Consider the following 17,167-nt stretch of genomic DNA (forward strand, 5'->3'; position numbering starts at 1 on the left):
CCTTTGCTTGTGTGGAGCGCTGTTCATGTTGTACCCGATTTGGCCACTTAGGGGCAGTGTGGTTCCACGTGGTCTAATACACTGTTAAGTTGTAACCACATTAGAGAGTAGAAGGAAAAATCATGATCAAGTTATTCTAATCAGTTTTTTTTCTTTCACCGTGGAGCCGTTCTGTGTGAGTGATAATAGTGCCGCGAGTAGCACGCTAATTAGCATTAGCGAGTCAGACTGGAGTAGATCATTACGATTCTTTGCACATCTATAAATTGAAGCAAAAATCATTGTCAATCAAATCATTTTGAATCAAAAATGGTTCTTAATCGAAAATCGATTCTGAATCGAATCGCAGACCCAAAAATCGGAATCGAATCGTGAGACACACCACCCCTAGTATATATATATATATACATACATTTATATACGAACATACTTGCAAATACACTTGATCGTATTTAAACACGTTTAAACGTATTTGCAAGTACAATTGAAGGTGTATGCAAATAAGTTTCAAAATGTTTAAATATGTTCAAATGTACTTTTTGGGGGGGGGGGGGTGAGTAAAAACAAACTGCTGAGTAGTTGCACAAGTATACACACCCTCAGTTCAACTTTGCTTTTTTGACCATAACACACTTTCCCACATGCAATCTTTGTAAAAACAAAATGCACATCTGATCAATAAATAGTGGTTTATTTTGACAACAGGTATGGCTTATATACAAGTGCGTGTAAGAATTTGAAAACAAACATTCAGAAATCATAACTGGTACAATCGTTTTTTTTTAGTTTTTTTTTAACATTCATTCAAATCTCCCTTCAAGAGTGGAAGGAAGCAGAAACTGAACACTTGATCGCCTTTCACACGTTTATCCTTTAATCCTTCATGTTTACATTCACGGTTCCAATAGTACGCCACATAAACCATTTGTATACTGTTCGTTCAATGCTTCCACTGGTGCTAAATTGTACTCAACAGATTGCGGATGCTTCAGTCAGCACCGTGCAAAAGCTTGATGAGATGTGACACGAGTGTCTTGTTTATCGTTTTAATATGGCCGCTGTGTTGGCGACACAAACACACACACGCACGCACACACACACACACCAAACGGAAGGAAGCCAAGCTAAAGCAAAATGTCTGCAGCAGATGTCACCCTTTCCACTGTTAAAGTCTGCACCATCAATTGTTCAAATAAAGCTCCTCCCTTCCCTTTTCTATTGTTATTTGTTTTCTATTTGGGAAAAGATCTATTGAATGAACCAAGTATTAGGGCCATACTGAACGCTGAAAATTAGAGTGGTAAAGAGAAGTCATTTTACGGTAAGATAATGTATTAGGTCTTAATACAAGATGATGTAAGAACATTTATTTTTATGAGAATATATATATATATATATATATAGCCAATGTTATAATAATAGGGATCAATTTATGAGAACAAAATCTCAGGTTTATTGTTTCCTTTAAAATTCTTCATGATGAGCAAAAATTCAAAAAATACATTATGAAAAAAGCTACAATGTAGATTAAGTCGTTATATGACATGAAAAAAAAATGTTTGGGGGAATTTTCCAAGATGGATATACTATTTTTGTAAAAAAAAAGAAAGCAAAAAAAGTATTCTTGAGAATTTCAAGAGAAGTGGATTTAAAGGTTAAAGTCATAATGCTACAAGATTAAATTTGAAATTTACATTTACAAGATTGAACAAATCTATGTTACCAGAATGAAGTCAAATTATAACAAGTAAACTCAAACACATTTCATTTTAGAATTTTTAGTCTTTTCTTTTTCAAAAAATGTTCTGGTAAAATTAAAACTTGGTCCTGGAGTTAGAACTTTAATAAAACAAAATAGTTGAATTTTTTTGTGATGAAATTACGACTTTATTTCTATGTAAATATGGATTTAATCATATAGCTTGATTCTTTTCTAAGAGGATTTTTTTTGTACAAATACAATAACTAAAATTATGGTATAGTATTTGCCATAAAATTTGTTTTATGGCAAACTCGCTAAATGCTTGACTGTTTTTTAAAAGCAACCAAAACACATTTTTTTCTGTGAGATTTGGGGCGGGGGGGCTGAGAACGTTAAAAATAAAATAAAATAAAAATGTAATGCCCTGTCGAACCCCCCCATGTGCACGCCCCTGAATACCCGGTTTTCTTCTGAATTTTCTGGCATTTTCTTACAATTGTTTATTAAAATCCTAAAAGTTGAGTATTTTCTCATAACAATCTATTTTCTTCTCGCAACTTTAGATTTGATTTTGGTAAAGTCAAATTTGTGTCCCGCTTGACTGTATTGTCGACTTTTGTTTCCGTGTGGCTCTAATACTCGGCCAATGTGACGTCACATGATTGCAGGGAATTTGTGCTTTGAGGCGTGTAGCAGCATCAGACATTGGCATGAATATTTCACAACTTGATCATCAAACAAGGATTGCCACCTCAAAAAACAACAACAACAACAAAAACACTATTATACTTTGATTTAAGTTGCATTGCAACATTCACAGGAAGGAAGGAAAAAAAACAACCAAGCACAATCTTGTCGTCAGTGCACATGGAGGAAGAACATTGTTGGAAAGTACCTGTGATTTTTGGGGGGGGGAGTATTTTCATGAACGCACCACAAGATTGCGACAGGAGCTCTCTCTCGCTCTCTCTCTCTCTCTCTCTCTCTCTCTCTCTACTTTCTGTTCCTCCCTGGGCAAATTCCACGGAATACAACAAGGGCGGGAACCTTGAGTCACATTTTGCAAACAAAACTAAAAATCTGTCTGGCTTTTGAGTTTGACAATAATGAGTAATGGCGCTTATTTCGCTTTCTGAGCATGGTTGTAAACATCTCGGCAAGACGACTGCATGTGTCAAGTATAGACGGGAGAGTCCTGTCTTTTATAAAGCAGTTTAGTTGTGTGCGGATGTAAAAAAGAAAAAGAAAAAAAAAAGTACAATGCATCCATTAAAATAAAAAAGAAGCTTTTTGTCTTTGCCGACTGTTTTGTGTGCCAATATTGCAAGGATGAAGCTTTGTACATTAATCAGGTCAATCAGTTTTCAATTTGGTTCACACACAATTATGCACTTGCTGACAATATCAATACAATATTACCATATTTGTACCCACTGTTAAGAAAAAAAAATACACTTTTGTATGCAGCTCCTATGAAAAAACATTCCGATGGCATTTAATCTCCTGCGTTGATCCGATTCACTCCATCCACATTCAGTCTATGGCGGGGGGCTGCGCAAAACAAGCCCCCCAAAATGCATGCAATACTCATTTTTGGCACCATTTTAACATTTGCATTTTGGTTTTTATGGGAGTTGCGTTTATTTTGTGCTGTTTTTTGAGATAGTTTACTTGAATATTGGCCCAAAAACAAGTCTCGTTCTTCCATACAGTGCATGAGAAATCCAGTAGACCAGTTTACGATGGCTTTGGTAATTGCCAAAATAATTGTTTACTTTTCCGTCATAGATAAATTAACAAGGACCACTAAATGACTCAGTGGAGCCCCCTGGAAATTAAGAAAAAAATGCAACGAGTGATCTAATTTATTGGTCTGAAAATTATGATGAATTTGCTACAAATAATGTATCTTTCTCTTCTCTCTATGCTAGCGACGTGCAGTGACTGACAATTACCAATGTTTCGGAACACGGTGACAGCCCACAGATTTGCAAATTTTGGCAATTTTGTGCCTAAATTATCTTTTCATGATGCAAATAGTTAATTTTCTATGTTAAAAAATCAGAAAAAATGACGTAGGTGATTATTTTGAAACATTTCTTGACAATAATATGTTATATGTCACTAGTCTAAACATGACATTCTGATTAATATTACATTTGTGGAATAAGAGTTATGAAGCAAAATCCAGCTATTTTTATCATGTCAGGGGGCGGCCATTTTGCCACTTGCTGTCGACTGAAGATGACATCACAGTTGCTGAGGGGTCAGGCAACAACCAATCACAGATCACCTGTTTTCTGAAGTTGCGCTGATTGGTTGTTATCTGAGACCTGCGTAACATTGATGTCATCTTCCCTGAGATGGATAAAAATGGCTGGATTTTGCTGCTTAACTCATATTCCACTAACACAATATTAACCAGAATACCATATTTAGATTAGTGGGGCTGCTTGTAACAAATGTTTATGTCAAAAAACAAATTTGGGGGTTGACTTCCCCTTTAAGAAGGTGTCAATTTTTTGTTTTTTTGGAACCCATCCTCTGCCATTCACTCATCAACCTATTTGCTGTTTTTGTGCTTATGCCAAAAACAATAAGAGTAGAGTTTTGGCACCATGTGGTGGCATATTGGTGTCAAAGAAGCATGTTGACATGAGTTGGGGAATTCCACTTGACCAAGTAGTGCTTTGCCGCCATTGCGGATTTTCGCTATTTCACTGCATTTAATTTTGCTGATGTGTTTTTTGTGGTCAACTCTTTGCAGGAAACTGGCCTAATAAATGCGTTAAGCACTGCATGCCTGACAAACAAAATTCATTTGGCCTCCTCACCTTCTGCATGGCGCTCGTTTCTGATTGACTCTTCCAAAGTTTTTTGATGCAGTTTCAAGGCTGGTGATTTTTTTTTCTTTTCCGTTTTCCTGTTCACCAACATTCAAAAACAACGAAAACAACGCTGTCACAAAGCAGTCTCTTGGGCAGGAAGAGGAAGAGGGAGGGGATGGTGTTTTAAGACCACCCAACTCCAGGCTGGGACGGCTTTCTTTTTGAAGGGGATTTATTTGCTGCCAAACGTCCGCCACCGCCGTCATCATCATCATGACGACGACGCCACGCCGTTGAGGGCGTTGCTTTCTGTGCTGGCGCTGATTGACAGCACGCCGGAGTCTATGGGGGAGGAAACTGTACAGACCATTAGAGAGGGGGGAGACGCTCCTGAAGGGCTAGAATCTGAGTCAGAGTCTAGAGAATCCGGTAAAGGATGATCAGTCAATGTGGTCGCCATGGCGACGGTTGGTTCTGTGATGGGAGGGGCATCGGGCGGAGGAAGCGAGGGAGGGGCGTCGGGCGGAGGAAGCGGGGGAGGGGATTGGCCGGATGAGGGCAAAACCAAGTCTGGAACGGGGGATGGAGGGGGAGAAGGATCGTCGCCGCAGGGTGGAGGCAACGGTGGCGTTGATTGGTCCTCTATTTCTAAGTGGATGTCTGAGCAGAGAGGGGAGGGGGGAGCGGTTAAATCGCCCTCTGGTGATGTTGGACCCGATTCCTTGGACGTAGTGTCCAGACGGTTGCTGGGTTCCAAATCGTGAAGCACTTCCTGCGTAGGGGACGGATGTGGGCTGTCGTCCGTTTGGAGGACGACGGCGTGTGGTTCGATAGAAGCAAGGATCACTTCTGAAGGTTTGTCCTGGTCGGACAACAGCGGGTGCAAGTGCGCAGGCGTGGAAGACAGGAGGCGTTCTTGGCTGGCGTGTACGATGTCATCTTTCGTCAGCGCGTCGTCGGTCTCGTCGGCGGGCAGCTCGGGTTCGGCGAGGTCCATGCAATCGGCGGCCGAGTCCATGGTGGAGATGGCGGTGGCGGCCACCTCGTGCAGCGGCGTGTCATGCACGCGCGTGTAGTCCCGGGCGCTCTCGGAGGGCGGCAGCAGCTTGCGCGGCGGCAGCAGCGGCTGGCGCGTGTAGCTCTCGCCGTCGGCCAGCGTCTCGGGCAGCGGGTGGTAGCGCGTCTCGGGCAGCAGCAGGATGCAGATGATGCAGATGAGCGTGCAGCAGGCGAAGATGATGTGATGCAGGAAGTAGCCCTTCTGGTTGTGCAGCTCCATGATGGGCGCCGTCAGCATGCCGAAGCCCGCGCTCGCCAGGACCAGGCCCAGGCCGCCGCCCCTGTCACAATGCAGATTAGGGATGACTGATTAGAGAAAATATGATAACACTTTTTTTCAGACCGATACCAGCACGAGTACTCAACTCAATAGTCACTGATACCAAGTACCGATACCACCAGAACTTTTGATGTTTCAAATTTTAAAGACATATATATATTCCCCAAAATAGCATTATTCCTTAACGGTACATGAAATTAATGACAATTTGCTATTATTGTAATTTCTCATTCTTAGATCCTAATTGATCTACAAGAGGGGATGAGTACCAATACCTTCAAATAAGGCCATGCGGTGCATTGGCCCGATACCGGTACTCACTCGCCCATCCCTAGTATGTATAGTATATTAACAGTTTTTCCTTAAAACTACTTTTTTTTTCTTCAAACTATACTTTTTTTAGTTATTTAAAAAAATTCCAATTGTTTTAACAACATAACTTTCTTAGAAGTATATATTTCGGCATTTAATAAAAAAAAATCACATTGTTTTTTTTAAACAGCAGTTATACATTTCTCCATAAAATACATATTTCACATAAAACACACTTATAAAAGAAAAAATCCCAATCAAAATTCAACTCCAAATATACCCGGAAAATAAATAACAAATTATAATAATTTAAAATTAAATCAAATTTAACTCATTCACTTCCAGCCATTTTCACTGAAGCAACCCCCTTCGCTCCTGGCTGTTTTACTGGATTTTGAGTGATTTTGCAAGGCCCACAGAATATTATGTTCTGTTGCTATAAAAACATGGAACCTACCGAAAGAAAGATTAGAGTCTCTTCTTTCATCAGGAAAATCAAGTATATTTCCATCTGTTTCCGTTTTGCAGCAATTAGCATTAGAATATAGCTAAGTTTCATCATTATTCACAAATCTGTTTAAAACAGTGGGGGAAAGAACTTTTTGCAACATGGCCCTGGTTGATCTCTTATACTCTGCTCCCACCTGCTGGCCGTTTTTGTAATAACTACCATTGCTTCAACTATTCGCTTGAGTAGATTAAAAAAAAACTTTTAAATATAAATATGTCTTTGGGAGCATGGTAATATTTAAAATAGAACGTATTTATATATTTTTAGGAGCAAATGTGTTAAACCAAAAAAATGCCTTAAAAATTGGAACGATTGTTGTAACAGCATGACTTTCTTTTAAACAAAAGTATGTTTTTCAAAATAATAATAATAATAATAATCACCTTGTTTGTTAACACAAAATAATTCTGCATGTTTTATAAATGTCTTCATAAAATACACATTTCACATAAAACACACAATAAAAAATATTTATTCTACCAAACATTAACTAAATATAACCAGAACATAACAAATTATAATAATTTCCCATATAAAACAAAATTTAGTAATAAAATGGCATATAATAAAAATAAAAGCAATAAAAACATTTAATACAAATAAAACCAGCTGCTATTGCTCTGCAAGCCTTGGCCTCTTGGGGGCAGTGTGCATGGAGTACACATTACATTAAGATAAGAAGAGTAGAAGAAAGTCTGGATTGAGCTTTATTAATGATAGAACTTGTTTTTAATATATCATTAAAAGGCACATATTCTGTATACGTGCCTTTGAATATTGTTATAATACGTGTCTGTATGTGTTCCTACAGCATACTTGTGTGAATATTCGTTATTTGAACGAATAGCGCTCCTGGAACTCTATGCCAATTTTCTATTAGCATGTCAATGGGATTTTACATTGGCTGCTAGCATGAGCACACAAACGTGTTTCTAACCAGAACTACTTGTATTTAAACATGCAATTTGCATAATCTGTTTTGTTGTTTGTTTGGTTAAGGTCAACTCCATCTTGGGTGTCATTAAACGTACATGTTATATGCTTGCTGCACACGCAACGCGGTGCATTCAAATAAAAACAATTATGATCTTACACTATTCTGATAAATATTGTTTTTGTGGACTATGAAGTAAGCAGCAAAATCCACCCAAATAATTTTTTGGGACTTGACTAACTCAACCAGTGTTTGTATGATGACAATAAATAAATACATAAATAAATAAATATATATATATTTTTTAATAGACTACCATCCTCAGTCAAGAATAACGTTGGACAAAGACATTTTGTGGCTGCTTTTCTGTTAAAAGGTGACCGCAATGCGAGACCAGTGAACACAGTCACACCTGCTTTCCTCAACAAGAACATGATGGGGCATCTAGCACGACAATGGCCCAAAGCTCTCCCTCAAAAAAAAAAAAAATCGATAAAAATAAAAATGGCCCAAAGCGTATTTGCAAGGAGTGGCTCAAGAGGAAACATATTAAGATCATGAAGTGGCCTTGCCAGTCTACAGACCTCAAACAACAGAAAACCTGATGAGGGAAGTGAAACAAAAGTCAGGAAATTAAATTCTGCTCACATACTCAATAAACAACTGAGATTGTACATTTCTTTGTCATTTACAAATTCACCCATTTGGTGTGTTGCAGCATATTTCAGTATGTTACGGAGTGCCTGTTTTTGGACAGCAGAGAGCGCTGCAGCGCCACTTCATTTCCCAGCCGGCACTACTTGCAATCCAGCAGGTGGCGCCCTTCAAGCGCTTTGCACACAGCAGCTGAGCGCACCTTGCGTAAGGCTACATACAGTCAAGCTGATTTGCACAAGCTGCGCCTTTGTCAGAAAGTGATGGCGACAAAAGCCGAGTCTCTGGCATATGTTCCATTCTTCCATCTTGGAGAGGAGGTGGAGCAACAAATCTATGTCAATGAGATGGAGTCACTAGTATTGACTACTTTGTATGTAAGTGGGAATGCGGCAAATCCTCGGAGGGCCAAAGAGATATTTGGGAAAATATCATGTAAGGCTTTTACCTGATGACGGTGGGTGTGATCTCAGCACAGAAGAAGATGCTCAGGTTGCTGACGGCGTGGGAGGAGAACATCCCGATGATGGAGAAGGCGATGGAGAAGTTCTTCTTGAGTGTGCTTGAGCTATCTACACACAAACATCAGCACCTGGATTCATTTGGTCTCAAATAATATTTTAAATGTATCATTGCAACTTAAAAAGATAACTACATAATTTTTGGCATATATTGCACAGTACAGTACTGTAGTATATTTTTATACTGGGAGCTGTTGCTTAATGTTTGCCATCATACAGTACCATTTTTTTTTTTTTAAGAGCTCAGTATTTATTGTTCATTCGGTAACCTACCCCCCAACCCCTACCCCCCCTCAGAGGATTTGGACCATTTTAAATAAAAAAATGGCTGCAAACGATTACTTGGTTATTAGAATAATTATTGATGAATTAGATAATCGATTACTTGTTGATTCATCAATTAATTTTGACAGCTCTAGCTAGGAGTGTGAAACTGAGTCATAGTTTTGTGTTGAGGTCATTTTCTGTTTCATGTTGGACATGACAGAACGCTACATTTTTCTTTTCAAATGTTATATGTAAAATAAAGCATGAGCAACAACTGTATATACATTTTCAATGCCTCGCAAAATCACATTTAATGCTTCTTAATGCCTTTTGATAAAACCTAATTAATTACTTTTTGGCTTTTTAATGACCTACGGAAACTCCTGAGTACATACCCCAAACCACAAAAAGATTATAGTCATGCAATAAGCTTACCTATATTGAGATGTGTACTATACTTTCCCAGCACTGAAAAAGAAATCAGAAGAAAAGGGTGTGTCAGATGTGAACGAGAAGGAAATAAAAACACAACTCCCTCACGATTAACAATTAAATATACAAATCAAACAAGACAAAAGCTCGTCAACACAAAGTGCAATGTGAACGCAACACCTTGTGTTATTATGTTGACACAAGTTAAACATTAAGTCGCCGGTAACTGAATAAACCAACTCATGTTTTGTTGGTACACATTGACCATCATGGCCGTTTGCGGACATGTCCAAACTCTCCATTAGGAACAGCTGACATGAGCGCAGGACACACCTCAATGTGCAAGCGCTGGACAATTCATTACGTATGCCTCCCTAATCACAATTTGACAATATTCAACCACTTCAAAATGGGATAGCTACAAGCTAATGAATTACAACCATAAAAAAAAAAGACCAGACATTCTCAAAAAGAGAAATGATAAGTAATTATGAATTATTTGACAAATAGCCTGACAGAGGCCATAAGAGAATATAGAGTACAATAATCTGTCTGGAAATATAGAATATACTGTTCCATATACTGTACTACTACATATTATTTCATTGTAATATCCTTGTGGCCAATTCAAATTAAATTCCAAATAACATTTTGTGAGTTTCTTGCTTTATAATTTAAACAATGAATTAAAAAAGAAGTCATAATTTGAATAAAATGTGTGGTTTTAATTGGACAATAACAAATAGATTAGATTTTATCTTTACATTTGTATTTTTAATTCACTCTTTACATGAAATTAAAAACTTTTTGGGGCTTCATAGGCAAAAACTACAAGAATTAAAATTAAATAAATAAAATAGGCAAAAAAACAGGAATTAAAATTAAAATCTACATATAATTATCATTTGTCCCCCCCCAAAAAATCAAATTTCATGTATTTTCAATGTCATTAATTGGGTAAAAAAACAACAACCCTCTAACATCAATATTACAAAAGTGCTTTTTTTTCTTGCTTTTTTTCAAATAAAGGCCTCTCACTGAAGTTTTTACTACCAATAGACACTAGCTAATAACACTTTCTGCAATTGATTAACTAATTGTTCTCTATTCTAATAATGTACAAGCCCTTATTTTGGATCTCACTGTCATGATTGTGTTTTGGGTTGGGTCATGGGATCATTGTGTTATGTCGATCTTGTCAGTCGCTTATGCTGTTACTATGCCCCTTGTGGTGATAATGTGATGTTGTCAGTTGCTATGCACCTTTATTAATCACTCTTATTTTATAATTGTGGAGATTGAAGGTAAAAGTGATCACCAGTGAGAACTTACAATTGGGCAGGCCCAGTTGCAGCAACGACGCCAACGCGGTGATGATCATGAACATGAGGAGGCCGCCGCGCCGGCCCATCAGGCCCACCGCCGGGCACAGCGCCAGGCAGGACGCCACCGCGATGCCCGCCATGGTGTAATAGTCGGCGTAGAAGTCGTGAAACATGGTGGTTTCCTGGGCCTCGGGGTCCATCATGCTGCGGGCGAAGCAGTGGTGGATCCCGTAGCCTGTTAGCCTGCACACAACATGGCATAAGAAAATAAATAGACATTGATAAAAAAAAAAATTAAAATAAATCTATTAGAGCCTCTACATTTGAATGTTGTAAAATTTTAAGAAAAATCTATATAAATCTTTCTAAAAAAATAAATACAGATTGAAAATTGCGCTAAATGTATATTACATAGATGAGATATTATGAATGAGCTCTACGTACACCAGCAGACTACTACAAAACTTACTCTCCAAGTATTAACATGGCTAAATTGACTAATTGAATAATAATAATGATGGAACATACGCAGGAAAATAAACTGTGCTCAACTTTTATTAAGTGACGAGACTCCCTTCCCAAGCATTTGATGCGCACATCACATGAAAGCACAACAAATTTAGCTTTATCTCAAGTGTGGTTAACTTATTTTGTGCTTGTATGGCAGTTATACGGTTACGTAAAACATTATTAGCGTGATCATCATCATCATTATTGCTTTTACAATTTAAATATATTTTTCTAATAATTTTGTAATTCATCATTGAGTCCTACATAAAAAAATACAAATATGAATTAAATTTAAAACACATAAACTAAGCATTATTACTTAAATAATTGAATATAATACTATTAATATTAATTATTACAATTTGTTTTGTTTTTTGAGTAAGTTGTTTTAATTTTCTGTTTTAACCCCCAAAAAAATCTTTCATAAAAAATATTCAGAAAAGCATGGGGGGAGGGTGGTGATGTAAAAAAAAAAAAAACAGGAAAAAAATATTTTAAAACAGAGCTGGTGAGTAATTTGTGTTTTGTTTTTACACAGACTCGCTAATAGTAGTTTAAAAAAAAATCAGAAAAAAAATAAATATATATTTCATAAAACATGGAAAAATTACTCAGAAGAACAGAAAAAAAACATTCAGAAAAACTGGGGAAATATATATATTTTAAACAGAAAAAATACTCAGTAAAACAGAAAAAAATATTCTGAAAAACAGAAAGTAAAAAAAAATACACAGAAAAACAAAGCTACCCCAAAAAATGTGTCAGAAAAACTGGATTTTTTTTTCAAGTGAATGCAATACGCTTGCCTTTACCAATAAACAAAGGTTTTATGATGAAGGTTTTATAAATCAGAAATTGATTAATTTAAGTTCCATTATTTCCTATGGGAGTTGACAATTGCGTTTCACCTCGGAGGCTCTACTGGAAATGTCATTAATATGATTTTATTGGTTCTAGTTTACAGTTATAAAACTGCACTGCATCACACTGGGAGCGGATTCTAATATTTTGATGCCCTCCTGTTGCTCGGTAATGTCACACAAAAATAAAACATGATCAAGTATTCTCGTATGGTCCAGCTGTAGACCAAACTTTAACCACAAAGATAATCATTGTTTTAAATTAATCCATTTGTGGAAGCGTCAATCAAAATCTGAGATCAAGTAGGAGTGCATAATAAAGTAGTTTAGGTGAGAATGTTGATTCAACCCTATCTACTAAAAGGACATTTCAAAGTCCACTGTGCTGTCGTGTAATCCAAAGCAATCCACAATGTACTCTGTCAACACGCACATGTTGACACACAAGCGCACACACACCCTCTGCACTAAGATACACAAAAAGTAGAAGCCAAGCTAACGCCGTGTGCGTGTGTCGCTAACGTTTCATAAAGATGGCCGCTCATGTCAAATTTACGCCGACTTCAGGAGTCAGTGACGCGATCCGCCGTGGTGAGTGTCTGTACGTGCTAAAGAGCAGGTCAGGTATCGAGGGAAATGGGGAGTGCAGGATAAAAATGGAACAGGGCACTCTGACTAAAAGACAAAATAGCTTGGTTGGGAAAGAACTGAGGACCGATCAATATGACTATAGAAAAAGCATACACTGTTAAATATGGCCAAAATTTGCCATATTAGTGGCGTGTCCATCATTATATAAGTAAAATGATTGCCGACCATAGGGAGTTGAGTCATGTGGTTGGTTACCACTCATTTAAATACATGGTAGGGAAGAGTCAGTCCAGATCAAATAAATGCAATGTAACATGAAATAATATTTACATTATGTATGTACATTATTACGTGCATTATTGCTTCCGCGCTTAACGTTTGTATGTATTGAAGGTAAACAGCCTTATTGGATACGGGTCACTTGAAATGCATGGACATACACAGTATCTCCCCACCTAAATACAAACAAAAAACGAAAAATATATATATATAAAAAAAATAATAATAATAATTAATAAAAAATAATAATTAAAAAAAATTGGATATGGCTTCTACATAGTTAATTGTGATGTTGAATTTGCGGTGAAAATCTACCCTAAGCACACTTACGAGTTGACGCAGAGCACAACTATATTCTTCCACAGGTTCCTCGTCCGGGCCATTTTCACGATGCACGTCTTTTTGGGCTTGCGTTGAAGAGCTCTCTGCAATTCTGGGAACACAAAAGTTCAATTCACAAAGCAGTCCGAGGGAATCTTGACACTTCAAATCAACATTTAGAACTGAAAAGTTACGCTAATTTCACTGCACTGGCTCACTCGTTTCTATTTAGATTGGAGTCATAAGAAACTGCAAAAAAAAAGAAGAAAAAAGGATCTACAATAAAAGACAATTTCCCCGTGAGGCTACTGAAGGCTGCAAGAAAAAGGCCACTGCAGCAAAGTGGAGACTACAGAGTATCATGCTGCAGCATTCTATGAAATTAGCATGTGTATTTATTTATTTTGTTTCAAGCTGTGGATCCTCAAATTTTAAAATACTGCAAAGAATTACTCATGAGATTTTATAACTGACAATTTAGAAGACATCAATGAACAGAGATGACATTTTTTAAATGTGTCTCGTCTGACAAATTGGACCTTTAGTCACTCAACACAGACAAAATGGCTGATAATATACACATATACTTTTAAAGATATCTCACAGTTTGAGGGTTCTCCTCGTTGCACTTTTAGCTCCTACTGAGAAAGCTAGCATTGTTGCCAACACCACCTCTTGATTTGAAGTGAGAAGCGCTCCATACAAACTTGACAAAACGAGTATGTGTGCTTAAACTGTGCTACTTTCAGAGGCAGGTGCGATATTTCACTCAACAGTTTCTACCACCCAGGAGGGCCCATTAAAGGAGAAACGACACCTACAGTATGGATGTGTTGTTTGGTGCCTGACGAGCCGGTTGCCGGTGAAACATGCCTCACTGTTAGCGCGTCGGTGTTTCCACGTGAACTCGAGCATGTGACAGCATTCCACATCCCGTGCTGACCGGATCGCTGCGCTTTTACATTGATCTCCTGGCCAAGCCGCAAAGTTCCGAGCGAAACGCTCAAGGCTAAAGATTGGTGTGGCATTGAGTTCACTCTTCAATTGGTTGCTCCGCATGCGTCTGCTTTGGAGCTTTTTAAAAAGCTACAGTACAATAAAATGCAGTGTTCAAAGAGAAATTTTCTTAGAAATGCTCCTGATACTCACCATAACTGTGATAAGTTTCTACAGTTTTTTTGTTTTTGTTTTAATTTTTATGTACAGTATTTAGGCACAGCCTAAATGTTCAAACTCTTACCATAATATTGAACTTTCCAGGAATTAAACCCGAGTCGTGTTATGCTACTGTAGTTTAGTAGTTTAGTTGGTCATGACGATGGTGGAACTTGCGGTATTTTTATTTATTTTTTAGCTAGTACTAAGTTTGAGAACCACTGACCCACACCAAAACAATAATAAAGTCATAAATACAGTAAGTTGAAGTTGGTATTAACTCATTCACTGCCATTGACGGCTATAGAAGTAAAAAAATTCATTTGAACTATTTATATTAGTTTAACAGTTTCCCCACTTTTGTTAACAAGAGTATGAAAACCTAGAATGTTTTATTGTATTAGAACAGATATAAAAGTTGTGATTAATCGTGAGGTAACTAGTGAAGTCATGCGATTAATTACGATTACAAATTGTAATCGCCTGACGCCCCTAATTTTTTATAATCTTTTCTTTAAAAAAATATATTAAAATTATTTTCTTTATTTTCTTTAAAAAGAAAACATTTTTTAAAATGAGGGACGTCAGGCAATTCAATTTTTGTAATTGTATTTATTCGCATGACTTCTCTAGTTAACTCACGATTAATCCCACATTTTATATCTGGTCTAAACTTAAAAAAATATATCTAGGTTCTCATACTCTTGTTAACAAAAGCGAAAAAAAAAGTTAAACTAATAGAAATAGTTAATTAATTTATGACGTCTATAGCCGTCAATGGTAGTGAATGAGTTAAAAACTATCGGCTGGGTGGATATAAAAAATCTATTTAAAACTGGGATTTTTTTTTCCTTTTCATTTTAACTTTATAAGAGATGCAGCTGACACTGGAAGCTTTTTGTTTTTATTGGAAATAATAATAATGATAATAAAAAGTAACATTTCAGTAAGATTGAAATTTTGAAACACTTTCTTGACTGTAGAAAACTTTTAGGGAGCTATTTACTTCTTTATGTTTTCACTTAAGATGAGACATACGGATGACCCTGATGGCTTCCTGCACTTTTTGTTAAAATTTTCAAACAAAGTTGTCTATTTTCTGTCTCTAAAATTCAATGTCAAACCAACTACATGTACACAAATTGAATAAGTTACTTTGAAAAACATGCTTAATGGAATTTCGACCAAGTTAAGAGATGTTGTGTTTTTTATTTTGACACCAATATTTTCTTTTTCCTTTGGGTACTTTTCCTTACATGGTTTTTCTGTGCCCCGCCATGTCTTTTTACATAGTTCACATAGTGTGTGTGCTTGCGTGTGTGAGTGTGGGCATGCTCAGAGGGATGTTGGGGGAAGGGGTGTTTTTTTTTTTTAAATTGTACACAGCACTTTGAGTTGCATTTTTATGCTCCAAATACTGTATAGGTTATCTTTGGTTTCAAACCGGCCCCGGAAAACAAACAAACAAAAAAACACCTCGTAACCTCGAAATATCTGGTCCGCGGTAAAACGAGGACTTACCACAGTCGGATGTCAGACAGCAAAAATATGGATACTTAGTGTTGGTTTAACCATAGAGTCAATAACTGCTGCATCAAAATAAGCTGTGAACTAGCAATGAAGTATGTAACGGCGACAGCACACTTGTTGCTGAAGTGGGTTCAAGGGTTCTAGCCGTCACCCGTCTGTGCACCCATCTCAAGTCATAACCACCCACTCGTGCTGCAATAAAATGAATGAAGTCCTAGCGTGCCAATAATGTGGTGTTCAGCGCCTCACAGCTACCTCAAGAGAGGCCTATTACCGTGGCAACCAGACAGGAAACTGATCTAATGGTGTCGATTGCGCCTTTTTGCAGGAAAGTGCCAACTTGCTGCTAATTTCTGTTATTTATTTTTGGTTACCTGGGAGGATGTTGTCCGGATCCTGCTGCATATTGACGCAGTTCTTCTTAGCGATGTGTCCCATGATCCATTTGGAGCGGCAGTACTGCTGCGTGGCCAGCAGCCAACGCAATGACTCAGGGAAGATCCTGACAAGCAGACAAGAGGGAAGTCCTCGCTCATCAGTCGTGACAAATGAGTCCGCATGGAATCAAATCTCATTTTCAAGCTGGATGAGGTTACTCACCGAGAGTATGGACTGTTAAACCTCAATTTTCATATCTGCAGTGCCACATTTGGTTCAAAATGAAATGCAGGAGGAAATCTTTCATAGTATGCTAAATTAGAGAACATTTTGCAAGCATGCTTCTGTCCTTTCTACTCCATCTTTCTGCTTTTAGCTGCCATGTCTGGTTTAAACTACATATGACTAATGTGCAGTGCAAGCAGGAGTTGCTGTTATTGTTACATCCAGAATGTACAAAAACAAATAAATAATAATAATAATAAATATATATATTCATTGTCATTTTTTAGGAATGGACCAATATTAGATTCTAGCGGTATCACAGTATTAAAACTAAATTTTATTTTTAAACAAAATACAGAATACTTGGTACAGAAGAAACATGTATCATGTTAAAGTTTCAATAAATAAATGACAACATTCTACCGTTTTAATTCTTCTTAATAAGGATATAAAAATATAATTGAGAAATGACATTTAAAAAAAATTGATATAA

General features: G+C 37.2%; 1 protein-coding gene across 1 annotated transcript in view; it reads right to left on the reverse strand.

The window, feature by feature from the left end:
• Positions 1-672: 672 nt before the first annotated feature.
• LOC147181174 (solute carrier family 22 member 23-like) overlaps positions 673-17,167 on the reverse strand; it is a 50,484-nt gene continuing 33,989 nt past the window's right edge. Inside the window, exons 5-10 of the mRNA XM_086081460.1 lie at positions 16,446-16,573; positions 13,396-13,498; positions 10,833-11,068; positions 9,504-9,536; positions 8,729-8,852; positions 673-5,870 (exon numbers count right to left, since the gene is read on the reverse strand). Coding sequence (XP_085937586.1) covers positions 4,802-5,870; positions 8,729-8,852; positions 9,504-9,536; positions 10,833-11,068; positions 13,396-13,498; positions 16,446-16,573 — 1,693 coding nt within the window. The 3' untranslated portion in view covers positions 673-4,801. The remainder of the gene's footprint in view (positions 5,871-8,728; positions 8,853-9,503; positions 9,537-10,832; positions 11,069-13,395; positions 13,499-16,445; positions 16,574-17,167) is intronic.

The sequence above is a fragment of the Leptonotus elevatus genome, chromosome 1 (assembly GCF_054856555.1).
Source record: "Leptonotus elevatus isolate MCC_2025b chromosome 1, RoL_Lele_1.0, whole genome shotgun sequence".
Lineage (NCBI taxonomy): Eukaryota > Metazoa > Chordata > Actinopteri > Syngnathiformes > Syngnathidae > Leptonotus > Leptonotus elevatus.